This window comes from Mchenga conophoros, linkage group LG23 (assembly GCF_057382185.1).
Source record: "Mchenga conophoros isolate Kocher_MC1m ecotype Shallow Benthic linkage group LG23, M_conophoros_male_GT1.1, whole genome shotgun sequence".
Classification (NCBI taxonomy): domain Eukaryota; kingdom Metazoa; phylum Chordata; class Actinopteri; order Cichliformes; family Cichlidae; genus Mchenga; species Mchenga conophoros.
Genome location: NC_140547.1, coordinates 11,615,499 through 11,639,897, shown reverse-complemented (window position 1 = coordinate 11,639,897; position 24,399 = coordinate 11,615,499). Strand labels below are relative to the sequence as shown.

At 44.7% G+C, this 24,399-nt stretch overlaps 3 protein-coding genes across 4 annotated transcripts; 2 read left to right on the top strand and 1 right to left on the bottom strand.

Annotated features, from left to right (window-relative positions):
- The first annotated feature begins 182 nt into the window (after positions 1-182).
- crlf1b (cytokine receptor-like factor 1b) lies at positions 183-10,069 on the top strand. The gene is made up of 8 exons (XM_085264545.1): positions 183-290; positions 2,450-2,728; positions 3,681-3,810; positions 3,971-4,143; positions 6,330-6,487; positions 7,343-7,511; positions 8,578-8,759; positions 9,516-10,069. Exons 1-8 carry the CDS (start codon positions 233-235, stop codon positions 9,537-9,539), a joined length of 1,173 nt encoding a protein of 390 aa, XP_085120671.1. The 5' UTR covers positions 183-232; the 3' UTR covers positions 9,540-10,069.
- On the bottom strand, positions 8,983-14,754 carry rex1bd (required for excision 1-B domain containing). 2 transcript variants are annotated; one of them, XR_014890702.1, is made up of 6 exons: positions 13,985-14,754; positions 13,080-13,162; positions 12,725-12,929; positions 10,565-10,653; positions 10,176-10,385; positions 8,983-9,755 (listed from the first exon to the last, which is right to left on the bottom strand). XR_014890702.1 is itself a non-coding variant. In XM_085264547.1 (5 exons), exons 1-5 carry the CDS (start codon positions 13,985-13,987, stop codon positions 10,313-10,315), a joined length of 453 nt encoding a protein of 150 aa, XP_085120673.1. In that variant the 5' UTR covers positions 13,988-14,753; the 3' UTR covers positions 10,007-10,312. The 2 variants fall into 2 exon arrangements, 1 of the variants encoding a protein (XP_085120673.1); XM_085264547.1 differs by lacking the exon at positions 8,983-9,755 and having other exon boundaries at positions 10,007-10,385; positions 13,985-14,753.
- Positions 14,755-15,623: 869 nt separating this feature from the next.
- fam78bb (family with sequence similarity 78 member Bb) lies at positions 15,624-23,650 on the top strand. The gene is made up of 2 exons (XM_085264546.1): positions 15,624-16,910; positions 20,511-23,650. Exons 1-2 carry the CDS (start codon positions 16,645-16,647, stop codon positions 21,031-21,033), a joined length of 789 nt encoding a protein of 262 aa, XP_085120672.1. The 5' UTR covers positions 15,624-16,644; the 3' UTR covers positions 21,034-23,650.
- Positions 23,651-24,399: the final 749 nt, after the last annotated feature.

The window sequence follows — 24,399 nt, the reverse complement described above, 5'->3', positions numbered from 1 at the left end:
GTCAGGAAAGGTGAGATTTTCAAACCTGACAGTTGTCACCGCCTCACCTGAAGCATCTCTCTGCATAGGAACGATGGCAGCAGGGAAAGTGTGCAAGTGTGTGTGTGTCTGTGGGGGGCGGGGCGTGAGGGTTGCAGTCAGAGGAGGGATCCTCTCTCACGGAGTGCAGCTGCGCAGTTCTTCCTCCAGCTTCAGCTCCTGGAGCTGCGAGCGGACAGCAGCAGAGAGAAGCATGATTCCCATCGTGTTGGTGATCCTCCTGGTTCCACGCGTGTTGTTCTCCACGACACGTGAGTAACACCGAACTTTCGGTAACTTCAGGTAAAGCTACGTCACCTCGATCCTGTCTAAAGGAGAGTGCAGAGCAGCGCTCGAAGCAAGAGAACAAGTTCATGTTCAACTGCGTGAACAAGTTTGTTCCTCACCTGTAAAAATTCTTATTCTTAATCATAGCGATTATAAGGATTAAACTAACTCAGAACTATCTGCAAAATAACGTTATTTAAAATGTATTAATGCAGTAAATGTGTCTGTCTGATACCTGACAGTCAGTGAGGTAATAAGAAGAAGATCATAGAGGAAATCTTACCTATGACTTTGTACTTGCTTTATGGCAAAACTGATGCCAGATAACTGTATACAGCACTGTGCAAAAGTCTTGAGCCACTCCTAATTTCCCTTTAAAACATTTTTATATTTTGCCTCCAAGAAGCTCTTGAGCAACAGTTCTCCAGCTTTCTGAAGGTCTTTGAAAGTGTTTCTTTGGAGATTGGCTGCCTTTTCGCTCATGTTCGGTCCTGTCGTCAGACCTGACCATTTTCAGAGGAATGGGTTTTGTTTGTTTGTTAACACTGACCACTGAATCATGCGAGCATGAAAAGGCATCTAACCCAAGGGATGAACTATGGGATGTTGTGCCTGCATATAACAGAAAACTGAGGTGTGCAGTTAGAACAGTATTCATTTTTCATATTATCACAGATATATTGTTTACTGCGCTCATAATTAGCACTGTGTTTAATTCCCTCTCACCGAGGGCCGAAGATGAGAACTGCTGTGCTGTTCCTCAAACATTTTCTCTTTACATTACAGATTAAAACACTGAAGTGAAACATATGTTAGAAAGCTTATCCGCCGCCCACCTGCAGCATGGCTCATAAAACTCTACATATTAACTCAAATATCTGTGAATAAGGAGCCCGGTGGTGCCATTCAAACACAGAGAGGAGGGCTTCTCATGGGCATCAATCACAGGGGCAAACCTCACGCCTCAGACGGTCGCGGTATGGAAAAGCATTCAAGGGTTTCACCAGTAAACCGGGGTGACCTCTCTGACTGATCCTAGCGGGGCTCCATAAATCCGCTTCATTACTGGGTCATAAATATGTGCCGAGAGGCTGCTGCTTCCCACACACACACACACACACACACACACACACACACACACACACACACACACACACACACACACACGTCGGTTGTTCATATCTTGTGGGGACATCTCATTGACATATGCATACCCTAACCCTAACCATGGAAAATGAATGCCTAGCCCTAACCATAACCCTTACCCTAATCCTAACGTAGCCCAATTGTAACCCAGTCACCAAAACCACATTTTGAGTCTCAAAATGCCTTCAAACTCGTGGGGACCGGGATTTTGCTCCGCACAAGTATAGTAAACTTCCCATTTTTGGTCCCCACAAAGATATGAATACACACTCGCGCACACACACGTTTTCCCACGGCTGGCCAAAAAAATTTTGCCTCTAATGATTTCTTGTTATAAGTGCTGTGGTTTCACCTCGGGCTCTGCTGTCGGTTTGAGAAACACTCAGACAAACAGCCGCCGAGCGCTGTGTTGGGGATGCTGCTGAAGAAAGCGCAGTTAATTATGGTTAAACGATGACTGGGGGAAAGCTACAAACCTCAAATCTAAATGTAGTCCTGTTAGGAAAGAGAACATTAGCAAGTTTACAGGATTTTTCACCTCCGAGGAACGTTTTGGTTAAATTATTCCACATTCATGTGTAGACGGGGGAAGAGAGAGGGACTGTTCTAAAAACCGTCAATAGATGATGTATTATATTATTTTATTGGTCAGGCCTGGATGTGAGGATCTTCTGGTTTTGTAGATAATCTTAAACAACTTTAGATTCTGGGTATTTATTCTGTCACATTCAGTAATTAGAGAATAGAATAGAATAGAATACTTTTATTCGTCAATTTCTTCAAATGTACTTGCCATACAAAGGAATTGAAATTACGTTTCACACTGTCCCATGCGTAGACATTGACAACAATAAGGTGCAGATGCACAATACAATAGAGCATAATACTAATTAGACTTTGAGAACTTGATTATGACAGGACTTGATTATCACATGAAGCCTTCATACTGGTTTTGGCTTAAGAGGTTGTTTTGTGTCCATGTGTCTCCAACACCCAGATGTGGCGGTGATCTCCCCCCAGGATCCCTTTCTGCTGATTGGCTCCAGTCTAACGGCCACGTGCACGCTGAGCCCTGAGCTCGGCGTGCACGCCAGCACTTTATACTGGACGCTGAACGGAGCGCGCGTGTCCAGCAGCGCCTACAGTGTGGTGTCCCCCAGCGTCCTCAGCGTCACCCTTCACGGCCTCAGTGGATCCCAGCAGCGGTCCGGAGACAACCTGGTGTGCCACGGAGCGGACGGACGCGTCCTGGCTGGATCCTGCCTTTACGTGGGCAGTAAGTGGAGGGTGAACACTGACTCTGCAGATGACATTATAAATGAGCACACTTCATAATTACATGATCAGCTTTATTAGCTCAGTATTAATTTTGCAGAACTGCAATCACTGCAGAATAAACTCACTAACAGGCGACATGAACCAGGAGATGTAACTCCTGTGTCGTCCTGTAGGGGGCAAAATTCAAAGAATTCAGCTGTTATTATACGGTCTGCCTAATCAGAAATCTTCATTTGTGCAAGTTATAATAAGAATCATATTAATCATAGTTATTTTTATTAAAGTGATACTACAGGTTAATATAATTCTCATTGTTGCATTAATGTGCTGATGAAGGCAGAAATTATTATACTCATACACATACACAATATTTACATTATGAAAGTATAGTCATATATTTTCCATAATAGATGATTTTATGGGAACGAAGCCTATTTAATACTGAGAGGGAAGATTAGGAGATGGTCCAAAAACAAAGCAAAGGGTTTCAGGTTGTAATAAACCTTCACTCTGACATGAAACTTGCTTATGTTTGTGGAAAAGTTTCAGTTAAGGTTAGGAAGGGAGGTGTCAGTACTCGAGTAAAGTCTGACGTTCGATGTGGTGAATCTGTAACTTTCTCAGAGATTTCTGATCTGAACGTTTTAAGATTAGTTGAGTTGATTTCAAAGTTAAATGATTTCCAGCTGAACTTTTTCTGGACAAAATTCTTTTTTTTAAGAAACCTCGATTAAAACCACATGAAGCATCAGGTGGCTCACACTCACTGTGTGTGTGATTAACGCTCTCTTACTCTTTGTTCCTTCTTGATTATAATCTTTATATCTGTCTGTGCTTTTTTTCATGCAGTATCTTTAAGGCGACATTAGTGTTTGTTTTTATTTTATTTATTGTAATAGGTTGACACCAGTCTTCTTCTTCTTCTGTTTTCTGCTCCGTTTTGTCTCCAGTGCCTCCCGAGAAGCCCGTCAATCTAACTTGTTGGTCCCGAAACACGAAGGACTTGAGCTGCCGCTGGAGCCTGGGTGGTCAGGGCGAGACTCACGTCCCGACCAAATACACCCTCAAGTACAAACTGAGGTGAGTGCCTCCAGACCTGCTGTCACAGCTTACAGGTGATTATCTCATCCCGCCGCCCTCAGCTAGACTGGAGAGTTCACTCCGAGGATGCAAACGCCTAAAAACACCGTCTGCCTCTGTGGCGGCAAACACCAGATTCAGTCTCTGTTCTTGCGTCCAGATGGCACGGCAAAGAGAAGGAGTGTGAAAATTACAGCACGGGAAACGAGCGTTACTCCTGCTACATCCCCCGCAACATCGCCCTCTTCACTCCGTACGAGATCTGGGTGGAAGCAACCAATCAGCTGGGCTCTGCTACCTCTGACATCACCACCCTGGACATCCTCGATGTAGGTGAGTGAGAGACGTCTATCTAAAGTTAACAGAGGGTTTCAGCTCAGCTTTACGCTTCCCCCTCTCCTTTTACGTTTGTCTGCAGAGCTCCAGCGTGTGGCTCTAAGACAAAACTGTCATGTTGTAAAAGTTAACCTTAGCAGATGCCCCTCACGTGACGGCTTCACATGTTCCTGGAATTGAAATTGTGGCGTTATGATTAGTGTAGCCCTCATCTGCTTGCACAGGCCTCCGGTAAACTGTCGCATTTCATAAAGCAGCCTTTGTGTTTTGGAACTCGGCATCCTCTCTCTGTGAATCCTCATTGGACGCTGAGGAACAGAAAGCGTGGAGGCTGTGAGTGGGCTGGAGGCGAAGGAGGAGCGCCGCCGTGTGTGATGCGTTGCGCTGCCAGAATACCAGAAACAATGAGTTCTGCCGGCTCCGTTTCCCTCTTCATCTTGAGCCGAACAAAGAGACACGTCAGCCGACACACAGTGAGCGATGTCTTAAGCGGAAGGTTACAAATGGGAAGCATTTTTAACGAGTGTTCCCTCTCGTGCTGCCATCCTCTTTGCCTTCATCTTCCTCCCCTTCAAAGCACTCGAGCCACTTTGTTTTATTTCTGACTGACTGAGGGAACGACGTGCTCTGGCAGGAACTACAGACTGACCTAAACTGAAGCGCACACACTAAATGAACAGCACCAGGTTTTTAATTTAGCATTTTAATAGCATTTAACTATTAAAATGATAAATTAGGAAACCTCTGAACGTGGTATCACTTTGAAATTGTCCTAATCACACACATTTTTGTAATCAGCTGGTCCAAAAAAATCATACCAGGGTACACATTAATGAGTCATTCGCACTACAGTAAAAACAAAACAAAATATGGAAACCTACCTGTGATTAGTAAAAATCTCAGGTTGCAGCAACCAGTTGCAGGTTGTCTTCTTTCTGACAGACGTGTGCAGGTTTGCAGATAAGTGCTGTGTAGCTTCTAACTGGAGACAGATGCCAGCACGTCACAGTGAATGAATAATGAGCACGACCCTTTGAAGTAGGGAGTCCACTCAACTGGTCACCAGCTGGTTGTGTTCTGGTTATTTTCCTGTTTGAAAGCAAAGCTGCAAAAGATCACTGTCCTGCAGAAACCACATTTATAATGTGGAGGAATTTCTGAATTTCTCGGATCTCAGATGGGAATTTCTGTCTGTAGACGGCAGCAAATTTAGGCGATTATTTTTGGTATGATTTTCTCTGATTAAATTGAAAGCGGCATCTATACGCCGTCAGTTAAAAAAATTATTACCTATTAGTAATCTCCGTCTCTTCCACAGTGTGGGTTTTGTCCAGTATTTTTCCCCTCAACCCAATCAGTCTCTCGATGGTCGCCCCTCCCTGAGCCTGGTTCTGCTGGAGGTTTCTTCCTGCTAAAAGGGAGTTTTTCCTTCCCACTGTCTCCAAGTCTTTCCTCACAGGGGTTCATCTGATTGTCTTGAGGCGACTGATGTGATTTGGAAATAAAAATGAATCTGAGTTGCTCCATGTTAACACAGTTTTTCATGTAAATGCCACTTTGAGCAGACTATATCTTGCACGCCATCACAGTCATTTTATTTAAGCTGTGGTCGTAAGCTGTTGTTTTCTCCAGTGCAAGAATGGCTTCTTTCATTTGGGGTTATTACTACAGAAAAAATAAAGGCAAATGATATTGAAACCTGCTGTTTCTGACAATCAGCCAATCGGAAGAAGGCTGGCTGGAATGGCGAGGTACGTCTCAGAGAGAGGATGACGTGAGGTGCTGCACCAGGTCCTGGTATCAGATAAATTACGATTAGTATGAACACAAGCTTGCTGTAATGGAGTTCAAAGATATAAATATAAAGTTGGACAATATTTGGTCCCCATTAAATATTTATTTGCACTGCTTTTCCTTCCACATGACAGCTATTTATTTAGTTCATCTGTACCGTGGAAATTCCCTGTGAAGCTTCAGCTCTTGCTTTGATCGTGTGGTAAAGCAGACCAAGGATGAGGCCAAATATAGTAAATACTCTAAAGCTGCACGTAAGAGTGTTAATGATTTAAGAAGCAGCCTCCGAGTAGTTTCATTCATTTCATCTCTTACTGGTCATCCCTGCCTTGTTGGACTTTACACCTGCTGCATGCAAACCCTTTAATAGATGTCCCTTGTGTGTGCAGTGACCACAGACCCTCCCGCCAACGTGCAGGTCAATCGTGTCGGCGAGCTCGAGGACCAGCTGACGGTCCGCTGGGCCATCCCCCCCGAGCTCAAGGACATCCTGTTTCAGGCCAAATATCAGATACGCTACCGACTGGAGGACAGCGCTGACTGGAAGGTGGTCCGCACACAAACCCGCAGACTCGCCTACACGCACTTTCTCTGTAGCTACTGTGGAAACGTGTGAGCAATGATGAACATGAAGCTTCTTGCTTCGCTGTAAAACAAATCTTCTCCTTGCTGTCGTTAGCGATTTATAGCTTCTAAGTGTTGAAGCTTGGTTTTGATCCAAAAGTGCACAAAATGTTCCTCCTTTAACTCTCTTTGATGTTTTCTAACCAAAGCTCCTTACTGTTTCTCTGCTTTGTATGTTTCTCTGTTGAATGAGAAGATTAAGCAAACACCGTAATATTTATTGAATACGAAGTCACCAGTATCCAGAGGAGATTCAGGATGAAAGCAGAGCAAACAAAAGTTTCAGACGCTAAAAATAATGTGGGGAGGCGTTCAGAGCTAAGACCGTGAAATTAAAAATGATTAATTAACTTTATATAAGAGGCAGTCAGGAGAAAATAGCAGAGCCAAAATCACATCGTTATCTCCTGTTGAAGGAGTGTGCAGCGTGCTTCTTGGTACAGCTGCAGTTTTCAGGTACAGTTGGCGAATTTGTCTCAGGTCTTCTGTGGATTTGAGATCGGGGCTCGTAGCATGTGCTGCAGGACTGATCATGTATGACTCTAGCCTTAAGTTTAAGCTCACTGTCACGTTGCAGAATGGATCTGAGCACTTTCAGGTCAGAAGTCCTCGTTTTCATTCAGATCAAAGCAGGTGAAATGGATTCACGGTGGATTACTGTCCCTGACAGTGACACTGATATCCGGCGTTGAGGCATTTATGGCCTTTCTGCTTTTCCTCCACCAGCTGTCAAAACTGTCTCCTTACAAACTCTGTTTCTTTCTGACCTCTCCATCAGTTGGTGGACGATGTCGGCAATCTGACATCGTGCCGCCTCGCAGGCCTCCAGCCTGGGACCGTCTATTTTGTCCAGGTGAGGTGCAACCCAGTGGGCATCTTTGGCTCGAGGAAGGCCGGCATTTGGAGCGACTGGAGCCATCCGACCGCCGCCTCCACGCCCAGCAGTGGTAGGAACTTGAAATACAGTAGACGCCGTCTCCAAGTAAAAACTATCAGCCTGGATGTAGCAAACATTTGTCACTAAAGTACTTCCTGTCCCTGACTGTCTCTTTGCTTAAATGGCCTTTAAATGCTTCCCAAGCGTCTGTGATGCCCACATATCTTGGACGTTCTTTCCATTCTCTCCAATAATCAACCTTTCATTGCCAATTAAAAGCCAAAAAAAGAACAATGTGTCCTCCTTCCCGATCCAACATCCTGAACAAGGAGATTCAAACCGCATGTGGCCTAAAAGGAACCAAACATCAATAGGCTACGTACCTTGATAGGGATCTCCAGACGGAGGATTAGAGGGAACTGCGGAGAGCCGCGGGGACGTTTGATATATTTTTGTCGTCGGCTTCAAACATTGATCAAGTTAAAAAGCGGCATGTCTGTCAGCGGCGCACACAGGGCCTATAAAGCCTGAGTGGAAGCAGGTTTGGGAGCTGGAGGGGCAGATAATGAGTTACATAGGTTATGTGGTCAGGGGGAGGAAGTCGTTATCGGGCTCTGTTGTTTGCAATGAAGAATTGATGGTGGCAGACGACAGGAGCCCAGAAACTGAGTGTCGCTTCCACAAACACACGGCGTCACAATGAAACTAAAGTTCTGTTTGGATTTTCGGTTTTGCAGTGTTGAGCTACGATAGAGTAACTTTGTTTGTTTTTATCACGCAATCAGACAGATTAGGTACAAAAAGATGGAAAGCGTATTTTAATGTCTTTGATTGAGGAGAAAAAATAGGAATCGAAGCTTTTGTCTGCAGCAACGACTGTTTTGAACGAGTTTTCCCGCCTGTGAGAATCAACCCTTCCGAAGGCAGCGTCTCAATTCAACCCTGCTCCGTTTGATTGTCTAATGAAGACCTGAAAAGAACTCTAAACTTATACGAATCATTCCAAATATTCACAGAGCAGTCGGGTCAGGAACATGCTTCGTTTTCTTTAATGCATAACTTCTTCTGATATTTAAAAAGTCACACCTGTGCATCTTCTCACTTCCTTTGTCTCCCCCCGCCCCGTCTCCTCCCAGAGCAGCTGCAGAGCGGCTCGTGCGACCCTAAGAGCGGCGAGCAGAACTCCACGCTGCGGCGGGAACTCAAGCAGTTCTTCGGCTGGGTCCGCAAGCACGCCTACGGCTGCGGCGGCATGTCGATGAAACTGTACGATCAGTGGAGGGTGTGGCTGCAGAAATCGCAGAAAACGCGCAAGCAGGTAGGTAAGCGCGGCTGTGTCCGCGGCCCCAGCTGAATTTCTGACCCTGCCTTTGCTTCATCATATGGTCGGCATCTTTGCAAACACAAAGGGGAAGGATTTCTCTTGAACTTGCTCTGTGAAGTTTCAGTCTGTACTTTATGATCGCGTAAAATGTGCGGTTTAGACTTTACAGGCCCAGAGGTGGAAGCATGAAAGTAGACACGCTCTCAGTCGAGCACTCTGATTTTATTACATATTTAATGAGTGGACTTCTCATCTTCATCTGATGGCCACAACAAAGAGAAATAAACACGTAAATGTAATTAACAGCCTTCGGTAATGTGTTCCTTTTGTGTTTTGTTTTCTCTTGGCGCAAGCGTTCCCCTTTCACAGAAATAACTCGGCCCAAATGGCACGCAAAGCCTCCAGATCTGCTGTGTTTGTGAGTCTCTGTGAGGAGTTCACGTCCTCTGACGCTCAGTCCTTGAACTTGAAGAAACCTTTGGTCTGCCTGACTCGATTAGCTCAGAGGTGCCTGGATTTTTTTTGTGTTCTTTATAGGGGACAAGCTGTCGTCTGAATAATGTCTTTGTCCGCAAAGTGTGACAGCTTCCCATTGATTACCTCGAGAGAAAGGCAGCGAGAGGCAACACGGTGAATAAGAACGAGGAGAAAAGCGGCAGTCACACGGAGAAATGTGACGATTAGTGGAGGTGGCTTTTTTTTTCCTAGCTGAATTATCCCAGTAAGAACCATCTGCTTTTGTCTTTTCAGATTCTGCAAGAAGATAATTCATAGCACAGAAACTCGGCGTGACTGTGGCATTTAATTCAAGACGCACATCGAGAAAGCTTGACAGATGACTGGTCCACAGGGTCCCCGCAGTGTTGAGAGGTCCAACTCCCGTCCAAGGGACGCTGCAGAGGCTGTGCGCTCACACACTCTTGATTTTAAAAGGCCCGAGTGGGAGATAACCGAGACAAAGCAGCCTTTCATTCAGTCTGTCTGCTAGATCTGTTAGCAATAACAAAAAATATTAACGCCTTCAAAAACTGCAAATTTATACTCGAAAAAAGTTCAAACTGCTTCGTGTTTAACAGAATGTAAGATAAACACGTCTCTGGAAGTGAAAGTTTGCGGCATGTCACCAGATCAGCTCAAATGTCGTTTAGCTTATTGCACATTTAAGTGAATATTTTATCTATTTTTACTGTGTGTGATGTAAAGTGTACAAACACCAGCTGGTTATTAGTTAAGAGCAAAACTTGTCTTGTAAAGCATCTTTATTTAAAAATACAATCCAAACAAAGAGAGCGTCTCCAAACCGATCACACCTTCTGAATATTTTATATACACATTTCATTACAGCGCCAGCAGAGTTCTTTCTTTGAGCCCTGAAGTAACACAAACGCATGCCTGCAGACAAACACTCACGCAGGATGGATGTTAAAGGCCCTCCGGGAGGAATAAGACTGCAGCAGCGAGCTGGGTGGAGCCGGGTGGAGGGGGAGGGGATCGATAAGTGCAGCTCATAGTGTCCGAGACAGAGGCTACCTCCTGGGAGCGAGCTGTCAGTCGCACTCCTCTGAGTCATACTTGAAGTCCTGCATGATCTCACTCAGAGCCTCTTTGTTCTGGATGATCCTGGGCAACGAAGCAACACACACACACACACACACACACACGCACTTTTATTTGTGCTGGTTTGATATGGAACAGTTACAAAGATTATCGGATCAATTAGAAGAAGAACTGAGCCTCTCAGCAGCGAGCTGATGGGAAGCGAGCACAGTAAACTGAGGGGCTGTAATGGCAGCTCTTACTTATGCTTGATCTCCTGAATCTGTTCTTGACAGCTCTGGTCCTCCGGCTGATCCTGGGCCTGCTGCTTGGCCAGCTGCAGCTTAGCCGTCTGTTGAGAGGGCACATCAGATAAGATTTATGCAAACCACTCATCAGCAGAGGATGGAGGAAAGGCGGATGATTAACCCGGAGATAATGGGAGCTTTATAACATTACTGGAAGAAAGGGAGCTGAATTATAGAGGAATGTAAACCTTTATACAAAAGAACAAAGCAACATCTCTGAACACCAGATGTACCGAAGTCTGTGAAAATGTGGGAAGCACTGAGGTGGTCAAATTTGTCCAACACTCTGTAATACTGCCCGTAATTAAAAGGAACTTCAATGTTTCACATTTGAAATGACAGTAAAATTATATTTATCTACAAATACCTGCAGGTAGGCACACTAGAATAAGGAAACACAGATCTATAGTGTTTAAATAACTTTAATAGTGCATGACTTCAGGTATTACACAGGAAAGGAGAGAAAATTATTCTGCAAGTGATTTTAAGTATGGTGTCATTCAAAATTAAGTTAGCCTTTTCTCCTTCGTTATAGGTCACATCATGGTATTTATTTTGCTGTAAGCTGGTAAGGAAGCACAGTTCTTATGATTTATAGTGGTATAACAAAACGATCATTTAATAACCAAACATCCAGCCTAGACGTCAACATTTTTAATAATAATAAAGATTTAAAAAAGGTCAAGAGGTTCGTTACAGTAGTTCAAACTGGTGGAGGTGAAGCTTCCAGCTACAGCAGGCTGCATCTGCACAGCTGTCAATCAAAACGGCCACTCCCCTAACTTAAATCACCATGGTAACATTATTATGGAGGTGGTTTTGTGCTGGGCATTTTACCTCGGGATGAAGGACTTGCTTGTGCAGTAATCATGTTTCCATTCTGCTTTAAAGAAAGGTTTTTGGTTTCTGTAGCTAATTTTCCCCTTCACACTAAAAAAGAAAAAAATCACCACATATATCTTTAAACAGTGTGTTGATTTAAAGTGATACTAAAGCTTACAGGCTGGTCACTTTGAATGACCGGTGGAGGCTGACGGATGGCAGCTCACTGCTGGATTTCATCCCAGCAAACTAGACTTGTGTTTGTGGTGCTGTGCCTTTTTGAAGCAATTTAACTCCTAGCAGATGATTCTGTTTACTTTTAATACAATTTTAATACAAAGTAAGTCGAAAAGGTGTGTCCAGTTTTGACGGTGATGGAAATATGAGTCCACAGGCCGACTGCTGGCACCACCGTGTGGTGACCATCTCCGCATCTTCACAGCAAGTCTTGAGAAACACCAGTGACCCGATCATTCCTCCTTTTCAAATCAACTCTTAGCATCAAGAGTGTATGTGTGTGAGAGGTGGACAGGGGAAAAAAATGATGATAAATCAACCTCAAAAGATCCAGGTCTCAAATATGAAATCTCAAACATATCCCTCCAGAAGCTTTTCTCACAGCTTTACTCCATCGGTGATGTAAACTGGAGGATTTATAACAAACTGCTGCTCTACAAATGATTTCTGACACTCAACAATGATGGTGGGGAAATCTGCTTTCAGCTGAAGAACGATTAAGAAATGATTTTCGTTTAAAGCAAAAACTCTGCCTCCTTGTGGTGAACCAGTAGAATTGCATCCAGTTTTGGAAAAAGTTCTGAAACATTATCTGTCAGGTACGGTTTAACACCACATTATTAAACAACACAAATTCCTCTTTGACAACTGTTCAACTTTTCTGGTCAGTCATTTATAATCTTCTTTAATCTATATATTTATAGTTTTGCTTTCTAGCACAAACCGTTTTAGATGTTCTGAACGAGTGCGAACAACGTGTGTGTCTTTGTGTTCAGAGCAGGTACTATAAGGCATGCTGTCGGCGGCTCGCTAAAGTAGGATACATATTTATGTTTAACAAATGGTCAGAAGTGAGTGGAACGTGCTGCTTTCTGACAAAGAGAATAACACAGCCTTGTTGCCTTTACTGTGATCATGTTTACTGGCATCCATAGTTTCTTGCCAAAGGCCCGTTAAGGAAATCTCTCATCACCACACAGACGTATATTATATTTTAGATTCCCCTCGACTTTGCCTCGGTCTAAAAAGTGACCCATGCAGAAAGTGCTTACATACCAGTTCAAGTTTCTCCTTCTCTTTGTTCTGCAATTTCTCAATGTGCTCGGAGAGGTCTGGTCTGTCAAACTCGTCGTGCAGCCTGCCCTTGATCTCCAGCACTTCCTTAGAGATGCCGCAGAACGCCTGCGTTATCTCATGGACCAGCTGCCTGTAGTGGTCAAAGTCATAATGGGGCCCTGTCCTCAAGTAGGCTTCGTGTCCCCTGGAAAACATTCAGCAGTCATCACAAAAACAACAGGAAGGGGGGGCAATTAGTCATTTAATACAGATTCCTCTTGTTTGTGTACATGATGTAATCACTAGAGACAGGACTGTGTGTGTTTAACAGCATTATCACGAGATTCAAACGTACACTTCAAAGAGCCGGTAGGTTTCGACCCGCTCGGACTGAAGATGATAAAATCTCTGGATCAGGGCTTTAAAGTCTGAAGGCACCTGGAGAAACGAGACAGGTCACCAAAATGAAAATATATTAAAACATCAGGTCGCAGGACACTCACTGGATGTATTTTTACTCACACTGAACTCAGACTGGATTACAAATCTGAAGCTACACTTTCTCATTGCAACATATCAGGTGACCCAGAATCCTTCCGTAGTTATGCAGCAATAGGTGTAGCCTGCTGGGGGATTCCCATGATGCACTGAGTGTTTCTTCTTCACTTACTGTGTATTTATACACGTCTTTGCATTGACTCATTATTTATTATTAATGTCTGGCTCTCTTCTATAACTTGTCTTCTGTCCTGTCCGGTCATGGCAGATGGCCACCCCTTCCTGAGCCTGGTTCTGCCGGAGGTTTCTTCCTGTTAAAAGGGGTTTTCTCCTTCCCACTGTCACCAAGTGCTTGCTCATAGGGGTAACATTCGTGTAACTAACATATTAAATCGTGACCACTCAACATGGTATAAATACCAAATAACAAAAGTTTAGTTTTTCTCACAAACACCGATGGAAAGCTTGAATTTTAACTAATATCTTGGCTGTTTTAAATACTCATTAATATGTAACGTGAAAAAAAAGATCAAGATTACTGACCCAGTTTAGAATGAAGTCATGTTGCTGTTTTTTTCTGTTAATGGTTTCTACAGGAGCAAACTAAACAGAAAAAGTCCTGCTTCACTGACTCAGCAGCGTGAATGCTTCAGCATCACTAGCTGGAGGTTCCCAAATTACTATTAGCTTGGTTAGCTTAGCACATGTGTTAGCTTTAAAGTTGGGCTTTTGCGAAGTTAAACTGTGAAATAAGAAACTCACCATGGCTGTAACACACCCGGGATGACTCTCCGCTTTTTATAATGGCACCATGTTTACACTTTATAAGCCCAACACGCCGCTTTCCCCCTGTATGTGAATCAGCAACCTGACCCGGAAATGAAGAACATGCGGTTGTAAATGGCTGCTTTCCAAAATAAAAGCACTTGAACTCGTCGGTTGCACAAAAAAGAGACTTTCTTTCTTTCTTTTTATTGAACCCCTCCTCACATAAAAGTGAAGACGCACATAAACAAAGCAGGAGGTCAATTACACACCAGAAAGAAAACAAACAAAAGAAATAAATAGATAAAACAACTAATTACACATGTCCAAACGCAGATACAATTTCTTCACAAAATTTAGTAAGTTCGCACTGTACTGTACAGTACTGGAATTATAGAACTTCGCCATCTTATAAACATTCGGTGTCAACCTGATATATACAGTAAAAAAGTAATTGCCCCTTTCTAAATTAACTGTAATTAACTACGTTTTTGGAAAGCGAAGTTTAATTACACTGTCACACCGAGGCCTGATTATTGTCAGACCTGTTGAATCAAGAAATCGCTAAATAGAAGCTGTCTAACAACGTGAAGCAGGCTAAAAGATCTAAACAAACAGCTGAGAAACAAAGTCACTGACGCCTATCAGTCTGGAAAGGATTACAGAGACATTTCTGAGGCTCTGGGACTCCAATGAACCACAGTGAGATCCATTATTCACACATGGAGAAACTGCAGACAGTGCTGAACCTTCCCAGGAGTGGCCAGCCCACCAAAATTCACCCAGGAGGTCACAGAAGAACCAAAACAACATCTGAAGACCTGCAGGCCTCGTCTGGCTCTGTTAAGGTCAGAGGTCATGACTCAACAATAAGAAAGACACTGGGCAAAAATGGCCTCCAATACCAGTTAAATGTTTGATGTCAGTTACTACTGACATCAATGGTGGCACAAGCAGTTATTACCTGAAGCTGGTAATGTTTTTTCACACAGGGCAGGTAGGTCTGAAATTTGTAAACTAATAAATCAAGAAGGGGCAAATACTTTTTTCACAGCACTGCATATAAATAAGAATCTGCATCTTGTTTAAGCTGTTTTCAGAAGCCATCATCCTGCATTCAGCCATCTTTATCAACTTAAATCGACCCACTTCTCCATCTACAGCACAATTTGCAGCATTTTATATTCACAAGTAGCTTCTTTATCTCCAATAAATGAGATATATTTTTGTGGCACCACATCTGATATTATTATGACTAGTTGTTTATTAATAAATGGAAATGTCCCATGTATGTTTTATTATGATAAACAAAAAAATCTGTAATGTTAAAAGACGTAAAGCAAAAGGAACAACGTATTCTGTGTGTGTATAGATATATATACTTATATGTAAAGTAGTAGTGTAATTTCTGGGTAGCTGTAAGGTGAGCAAGGCCAGTAAAACACTTTATCTGAAACCTCCGCCTGCCGAGGTGGAGGTAGGGGAAGGCTGCAGACCCCGGAGCACCGTGAGGTGATGTCGTTTTGCCGAAACTGTGGCAGTTTTATTTTGAAAAGCCTGATGTTCTCAAACCAATTAAACGACCCTTCCTGTTAAAGGTGCCGTTCTTCGGCACAAATCCCCCGGGAAGGTGCTTTGCCAGGGCGGAGTCACTCCTAAAAAATTGAGCAGAGTGGCACGTGCGTGGACTCCGTGTTTGTGGGGTTTGGTATTTTTGGGGGGAGAGGTCGCAGAGCTGCTCCCGTGCGGTCTCCCTCCGCCGCTCATTGGTCGGCTGAGCATCTTCAGCACCGCGCAGGCTGAACAGCGACGCACAGCCACGCAGCCTTCTTCAGCGGAGGACGACGCGGTGCACGCGGCGCGGTTACTATGACACCGTTTCTCTTATTTTTCTTATTTTGATCCTTCGGCGCTCTTTCGCTCTGCACTGCGAGGATTTGATGCCCGGGGTCTAGAGGCTTTGATCGGGAATTGCCCTCCGGGTGGTGGCTGGGAGGAGGCTGGTTACCCCACCGCTGATGCTCGGACTCCCGGCTTGTTCCACCGGGCTTCCCTCCGGTCGAGTGGCCAGGCATGACGGACCCTAACGACCTCGCTCAGGTTACCGGCAGCAGCACCAGCAGCATCAGCAGCAGCATCTCATGCACGGTTCAGCACCGCCAAACACCGCCGCCCGATCCTCGGGTCCCCCTGCCGGTGTCCCAGCGTCCGCCGGTCCCCCGACGCCTGTTGTGACATGACAGCTCGGGGCAGAAAGGCGAGGATCAAAGGTTACGGGCAGGGACTGCAGCAGGAGCGCGGATGGATCGCATCCTCCGGGAGAAACTGACCGCTGGGGTTTAGAGGAGAGGATGCAATCATCCCTGCATCTAAAATTCACGTGACACTCGATTTATCTGCTCCCTTGTTTCTGCTTCAGATCCTCCGGAGGTCAGCGCGCAGGGTCAGCCCCAGAGCAGCGGGCAGATGTGCTCGCACATCAGCAGGGCGGGTGTCTGCGTTACCGGGTACCCTCCCGGGCCTGCAGCGTGGTAGCACCCACCTTTGCCTTATAATCTCATCGGATGCACAGCCTCGCGGTGTCGGTGGAGTCCCGGCCAGCTGTGCCTGTCAGGCTCACTTAGCCGCCGCTGACCGCCACCTCCACCCGCACAGCCATGGGTTGCATCCAGAGCATCGCCTGTAACAAGTCACGCATCAAACGAGAGAGCATCGTGGTGTGCGACCTGTCCGCCACCATAGACCACTGCCCCACGGTCATCGAGGAGAGCTCGCCCATAGTGCTTCGGTACAAGACGCCCTATTTCAAAGCGTCTGCGCGGATTGTGATGCCTCCAGTCCCGCGCAACGAGACCTGGGTGGTGGGCTGGATCCAGGCGTGCACCCATATGGAATTTTACAACACCTACGGAGACGTCGGCATGTGAGTTCACACCTCTGTCACCTGAGTCCCAGTTACACGCGCGTGACAGGATTTCAGATGCAGGAAAACGGGAGCGCGTGCGTGACGGCGCGCCTCCGTGCACTCTAATAACTATAACGCGTTCGTGCCCGAGCTGCACGCGCTCGGGGAGCATTTGTGCACGCAGCAGGTTAACGGAGCTCGTCAGCCTCCTTCATTCAAACGCCCACCGACAGATTCTGTTCCTGTGACTCTGGCACCTAAATAGAAAAGCTGCTATTAGAGGAGCTAAACAACAGTTGCTGCTCTCACACTCAAATTGTGCCCACGGAGACATGTCCTCCCCCACACCCACACCTCACACACACACAAACGCGTTATGTCTGGAGGGCATATGCGAGGGGGTGTTTAATCCTACTGGGTGCAGGGGTGTGGGTGGTGCATGCACGGGTGAGAGGATGGGGTTTAGGTTGTCATCGGATTGGTCACATGGCATGGTAAATAGATGGTAGGGGGCCTCCAGATGACAAAGCTGTTGATTACAACAAAGGGATGATGATGATAATCCACTGGCACACTGAACCATCATAGCTTTTCTTTCTTTCTTTCTTTTTTTAGACAATTTGGCCCAACAAAGAGAAACTTCCTGTAATAAAATAGATTTTAAAAAGCAAAACGGCTTAATGAAATACAGTATCACATAACTAAAAGCTTGGTAGAAATATAAAAAAATATATATAAAATAATCCGCAGCCAATCAAAAAACAAGCAAAGCAAAAACAACAAATATCTCCAAATACACTCAAAAAAAGCAAATTGGGTGGTTGTTACATTTACAAAAGTCTAACTTGTAATTTGAACAAAATAATTTCATGTCCCTATGGTGAACATAATTAAATTATGTAGGATCTGCATGAAATTCAACAACTTAATTTGTTCTTGTTCAGATGACCTGATCAAATCTAATAAGAGTGGTTAGTTGCCTGGACTCACGAAATTCACAAGATGACACGAGATTTCAAACCACAGGAAAATCGCTGGAGTTATAAGAGGCAAACAACCATACACACACCACGTGTATGTTATTGCTATTTATTGTGGTTTAAGCTGTCAAGTCTTGATTGGTGGTGTGGTGGTTAGCGCCGTTGTCTCACAGCAAGAAGGTCCTGGGTTTGAATCCAGCTAAACTGAAAAAAAAGAGCCTGTTGGAATTCCTTAAGTGAACAGTGGTTGCACACAATTGCTTTGGCAGAAACAACTGAGTTAAATCAACACAATGTATTCATATTCAATAAGCCTGTGCAGTTTGTGTTGATAAAATGTGAGTGAAACTTGTTTAAATGAACTAAGTTGAGCTCTTGGAATATTTTAATCCTTCGCAGTTTTGTCACTTTATTCCAACACTATTCAATAACTTTTACCCCAATACTACTTGGTCACTTAAATAATAAAATTTGTCTTCATATTTCATAATGTTCAACAAAGTCTAGAGTCTGGTTAACATAAAAATTGAATGAATTTACAACCACTACCATCCTCCTATCTTTATCCAGGCTGCAGGGGGGGCTGGGGCATAACCCAGAAGTGATACGGTAAGAGGCAGGGTACACCCTGGATAGCTCACCAGTCTGTCACAACTATTTTCTCTCAAATTCACACTTTACGGTAATTTGGAATCACCAATTAACCTAACTCTAATAACCGCATGACTTTTAACTGTGGGAGGAAGCCAGAGTACTCAGATGGAACTCACTGTAAACTAGCCAGGTTGTGGATTTGAACCAGTGAACCCATGCTCTTACTGTGAGGCAACAGCACTAACTGTCATGGTCCTGAGTCTGAGGACTCAGTGTTTTGTGTTTCCTTATGCTTTTGTTCATTCCGAGTGTGTATTCTGTTGTGATTTTGCCATTTGTTAGGTTTCTGTTCTTTGCCTGCCTGCTCCCACTTCTCTGTGTTCCCTCTGTCTGTCCATGGTGTTATTGTGTCTGCTCATGAGTCTGCCTGTCATGTTCAGTGTCCTGTCTGATTCTCTGTGTCTGTTAGTTTCCTGTTTTATTCTGAAAGTTCATGTCTCATGTCAGTGTGTTCAGTTTTACCTCTCCCCTGTCTCGTTAGCCTTATTGCTCCCAGCTGTGTCTCCCTCCTGTGGCCCATTCCCTGATTACTCCCCGTGTATTTAAGCCCTGTGTTTTCCTGTGCTCTCTGTCGCGTCGTCTGTTTAACGCCGTGTCTGTCTGCCTGCCTGCATCATTCTGTGTAACCTGGTGTTTAGTCTGCGTCTCTCTGCCATCTTTCATTGTGTATTTTGTTCCTCCCCCTGTGCGTGTTTGGTTTAAGTTGAGTTCTTTAGTTTTCCCCAGTTTAGGTTGGTTTACTCCCTGCTCTGCTCCTCCTGTTTTTGTCCCCTTATCACCTCTGCAAATAAATATTCACTCGCACCCCAGTCAGTGCCTGCATCTTGGATCCTTTACTCAATTCACCACACAACTGCTGTGCAGCCGTGACACTAACCACCACGCCACCAAGATGTCAACCGAGGCTTAACAAAAGTAGGAAAAGCTATGATTTCAAGGCTTGATGCAGAATTTTCCATACGTTTTTGTCCTTGACAGCTTAAACCGCAATAAATAGTGATAGCATACATGTGGTGTGTGTAGTTGTCTGCCTTTTAAAACTCCAGTGATTTTCCTGCAGTTTGAAATCTTGTGTGATCTTGTGCATTTCTTGAGTCCAGGCAACTAACCATTCTTACTAGATTGTATCAAATTACACGTTACAATTTTGTAAATGTAACAACCACCCAATTTCATTTTTTTCAGTGTAGTATGCAGTGAATTCTCTGTGGGGACTCTATTTCCTCCCACAGTTAAGTCATGCAGTTATTGGGGTTACGTTAATTGGTTAAAAGAATTCTCTCCATGTTAGCCCTGCAATAGACTGGTGAAGAGGATGGATGGAAGTTGTTATAAATCTGTTAACCAGACTCTAAACTTTGTTGTACATTATGTAATATGAAGATAACGTGTAGTTTTTAAAGTAACCAAATAGTATTGGGATAAAAAGTTATTGAATAGTGTTGGAATAAAGTGAGAAAATTGTGAAGGATAAAAATATTTCAAGAGCTGAAATTACTTCATCTAAACATGTTTTAATCACATTTTATAAACACAAACTACACAGGTGTATTGAATATGAATAACTTGTGTTGATTTAACTTGTTGTTGTTGTTTAAGTTGCTGCCAAAGCAAAACATCTATGTTCAACCAGTGTCCTCACTGTTGAATTAAGTAAATCCAACATTTTCTTTTTTCAGTGTAGGAAAAACAGTCGCCACAGCACCACAACTGGATCTAGTCATGCTGGTATCATTAGCAAACTAACAGACACGTTACACGTGTTCCTGGAGTCCATTAAGGGGCAGCTAACAGGGATCAAATGCGCTTTTTGGGGACTACTTTCATCGGTGGATTTGGTGCCGTGTTTATACACGTCATACACAGCAACAGTGGCTTAACTTGTGTTTTTAATAAGTTTGAACGTCAGTTAAAATCTATGAAACATCTTTTGAATGAATGTTGGAGTTACCCAGAGATCTCTTGGTTCTCTGTCTTCCTCCAGGTCCAGCTGGGAGCTGCCTCAGCTCCGTGAAGGCCTGGTCCGGGCCATCAGCGACTCAGATGGCGTGAGCTACCCTTGGTACGGAAACACGACAGAGACAGTCACCATAGTCGGCCCCACGTCCAAGCCGTCCCGCTTCATCGTCAGCATGAATGACAATTTTTACCCCAGCGTTACCTGGGCTGTGCCGGTCAGCGAATCTAACACGCCTTTACTGACGAACATCAAAAGAGACCAGAGTTTCACCACCTGGCTGGTGGCGCTCAACACCACATCCAGGGAAAAGATCCTGCTCCACACCATCAAGTGGAGGATGAGGGTTGACATCGCAGTGGACCCGTCCCTGCCTCTGGGTTCCAGGGCCAGGCTGGTGGGCCGGGTGCACCAGGACCAGCCGCGGGTGCTGACTCGAATGGAGCCCATCCCTCTTAACGCCATGGGGAGGCCCAACGCCAACGATGCCCAGGTTCTGATGTGGAGGCCGAGGAGAGGCCCTCCGGTTGTTGTCATACCGCCCAAGTAGAACACCACGTGCATCTGATTGGCCGTTTCTGGACATCATATCATATCAGGCCAATTCTGCTAACAGGATAATCAGATGAGACGCAAAAGCAGACAAAAATGATATTTATAAGCAGGCTGAGAATTGCATTACGTGCTGATGACCTCATCAGAGTTGCAGTGCTTTGAATCTTGAGGGGACAACCGCCTTAATTCCCCACCGCTGCCTTTGATGATTAGAAAGTTTGTTAGTCCCTGCTTCTGGTGCCGTTGGGCCGCCGGGTGTGCAGGCATGCACTCCGGCCCTGCACAACAGAGGGAAGACTCGTCTGAAGCTTGAACATCTGCGCTGGGATGTAACTGATACCTGTGCTGTAGCTACTCAGGCCCTGGAAGAAGTGATGGAGCTTAAATACAATTGACAAAGGTTTTCGCGGCCTTAAAGACAGCATACTCGTGGCCTGCTCTGTTCTGTACGCTTAAGTGCTGTGTAAGAGTTTAAGCGAGGAAAGTTGTTAGAGTTTGCGTTGCGTTCACGTCCAGCGAGGACGCCGTCGCTGTGGGGTTCCTTCTTCATCGTGGACGCAGACAAGTAGAATCTCACCGGGATGACGTGAGCGTGCAAACGCGTGTATCTGTTTGTGCTTGTGTGCTTTCTATAATGGAGCCCGGGGTCGGGCCCAGGCGTGCTGCTGTGTCACACCGGACTGCCTCACACACACACACACACACACAAGGCCTCGTTTGTAAAGCCGAAACATTGTAGGGTCATTTCTTTTCTTTGTGTTTCAAAGATTGTCACATGCAAACACAGAGCTACCTTGTTTTTGACATATCAGAGGAAAAGCAGAAATAACACTTTGGTTTCAGTCACATACACACAGACATGACTGAAGCCCTGCAGCAGGACTATTTCCCCCTCCTGCAATCGCACGTGGCCAGTTCGTCCGAGCTGCAGAGCTTCTCCCTCCCTGCCTTTTGAAAAGCCAGAGATGCCTGTGTTGATGACAGCCTGCTACAGTCAAACATGGTTTTATCATTTGAGGAACGTACTGATGCCAAGTTCCACTCATGTAAGACTGAGATCACACCAAAACATAGTTTCTTCTGAGTTAACCCTGGCAGCGTGCAGCCCTGCAGTTAGAAGGTGATCTGCTGAAGCGCAGCAACGTTTCAGCTGTCGTCAACGTACTTGCTCATCCAGATTTGGGATATCAAACTAACGCCTGTTAAATCTCACTCATCTGAGGGTTACAGGGTTTTTTCTTTGTCTTCAAACAGCATTTTTTACATCTAGAAAAAATGTATGACTGTTCATCTTCAGGGTGACGAAAAAAGTTTCGTCCATTCAAAAATTGTCCATTCAGCAGTTAGCAAAATATCCAAACACGTGACGGTGTGAGAGGAAGTGTTTGCTTCGCAGCGTCTCTGGTGGTCTGTCGTGATGTGTGTGTCAGAAGGTTCGCGGCTGAAAATGAAAGCCAGTATGTGCTGTTTTCCTACGAGCTCACAGCTTCAGCGTAGTTCACTGTTAGGCTGTTGTGTTTTGGCTCGTAGCCTTCATCGTGGTCGTAAAACATCACACACTTGGCTGAGATTGTGCGTTTTGTATTTCTTTCTATTTCACATCTGCATCATTTAATCTGTAATATGTTTTATGATGACCCCGATGAATGCTGCGAGCCACAAATGCGCTTGTCTAGCCTTACAGCTACTCTGTATACTGTCGGTGCTGCAGGAGGTTTGATCTCTTCAGGCTTTTTCCTCTCCTCCGTGCACCTTAGAAGGAGGTGAAACAGTGCCCCAAACCAGAAACCTCTACGCTGCTTCTGATGATTTTCCAGGCGGTGCATTTGCTGTAGATCTGCTCATCCGGCCTCAGTGGGACTGAAAAAAAAAAAGGCTTCTGCTGAACTGGTCCAGATGAGACAGAGATGAAGAGAGATGGATGATGTAACCACATTATCTTGCTGATGCTGCTCATTACTCTTGGTGCGAACCGAACAAGCCTTCACATACACACACACACACCTCATATAGAACAACAACAGAGCCAGGATCACCAGGAAGGACTGTTCTGCCGGCTTACTGCAAAACTTAACACACACTAACCGCACAGCGATGTGGACAAAGAGATAGTTTAACACCCTGATTATTGTAGCTATGACGCAGGGGCAGTTTGTGAGGCCAAGCCGACAATCACGAGCAGCACTTCCGATGGGACAACTTAGAAGGTGATCGTTATTGGACTGAAACTTTGCGCAGAGAACTGATGCTTTTATAGTGGGGAACTTTCCCCCCCACATGCCCCGATTAAAATAACGTGTTAATTAAAAATACATTTTTACTTCACCGTGAGGGTCACACAGTCTGCCGTCAAAGTGCATCCGGGCCTCAAGTGTCTTTTACAGTTAACAGCCGTGCCTGTGGGCTCGGAGCAGAGTGCTGCACGGCCCTTCGTGTGAATCTGACTTGTTATTCCTACTTGTCCTGCCGGTCGACGTTAGATTGTCTGAAAGCGACAGGCTGACGGTGTTTTACAGTGTTTTAATGTGGAGGACGTACAGTCCTTTCTCTCAGACTGTCTGGCTTTTGCATGCAGTGTTTTTAAACTCATTAAAACAAATGCCAAAAATAAAGTGTGAACTTAGTCCTCTTTGTCGCTCCACAGCCCAGGTACAGTGTAACATTTTTACATGGGTATAAGAGGCTGCAATGTCCCCATGGTACATTCACAGACTGTAGGTAAAAGATGGACGAGCTGGCTCTGTAGCTGCGTTCTCTGTAACCACCAGCAGGAGGCGACTTTAGTGATTATAAGATACTTGTATAAAAATCTACTGGGAAAACAACCTTTCAGCTCTTTTCCAGATGGGTTTATAACTTCTGATCATAGTTTCACATCTTATTGAACACAAATTGATTTTTATTTGGTCAATTATCAGTCAGGATCTTAAAGCATTTATCTTTTTAACTGCGTTAGAAAAAAGCTGCTCTAGTTTCTAAAAAGCAATAACTCCTACCGAGCAATCAGTGGTCACTGTCAACCTCTCTGACTTTTTATTAGTGCTGTTCACATGTGTAGAGCACATCTTTGCTAGACAAAGAAAAATTGAATGCTTCATAAGGGAATCACTTCCAGCCCGACTAAGATTTGGGAACATGAAGCTTAGGGTCAATTTTCAATAGCAAGTAGGGCTGCCACAAACGATTATTTTGATAGTCACCGATTATTTGTGCGATTAGTCGACTAATCAGATCATGCATCCATCGGACGCTCTAGTGAGCCTTCACCTCCCGGTCATCTATTGAGCTGGTGGGTAGCAGACGTCTCTGAAAATGTCAGAGCACTTTTGCAAATATGTGATGTCTTGATAAATTGAGCAGA

What these genes read in the sequence shown, in the direction of transcription:
- crlf1b (XM_085264545.1), top strand. Translation starts at nt 233, where the DNA reads ATGATTCCCATCGTGTTGGTGATCCTCCTGGTTCCACGCGTGTTGTTC. An exon ending in CGTGTTGTTCTCCACGACAC is followed by an intron (nt 291 to 2,449) that starts GTGAGTAACACC and finishes TCCAACACCCAG; the next exon opens with ATGTGGCGGTGATCTCCCCC. An exon ending in CGCAGAAAACGCGCAAGCAG is followed by an intron (nt 8,760 to 9,515) that starts GTAGGTAAGCGC and finishes TTGTCTTTTCAG; the next exon opens with ATTCTGCAAGAAGATAATTC.
- rex1bd (XM_085264547.1), bottom strand. An exon ending in AGAAGGAGAAACTTGAACTG is followed by an intron (nt 10,654 to 12,724) that starts GTATGTAAGCAC and finishes CCCTCTCAACAG; the next exon opens with ACGGCTAAGCTGCAGCTGGC. An exon ending in ATTCAGGAGATCAAGCATAA is followed by an intron (nt 10,386 to 10,564) that starts GTAAGAGCTGCC and finishes TTCGTTGCCCAG; the next exon opens with GATCATCCAGAACAAAGAGG.
- fam78bb (XM_085264546.1), top strand. Translation starts at nt 16,645, where the DNA reads ATGGGTTGCATCCAGAGCATCGCCTGTAACAAGTCACGCATCAAACGA. An exon ending in ACCTACGGAGACGTCGGCAT is followed by an intron (nt 16,911 to 20,510) that starts GTGAGTTCACAC and finishes GTCTTCCTCCAG; the next exon opens with GTCCAGCTGGGAGCTGCCTC.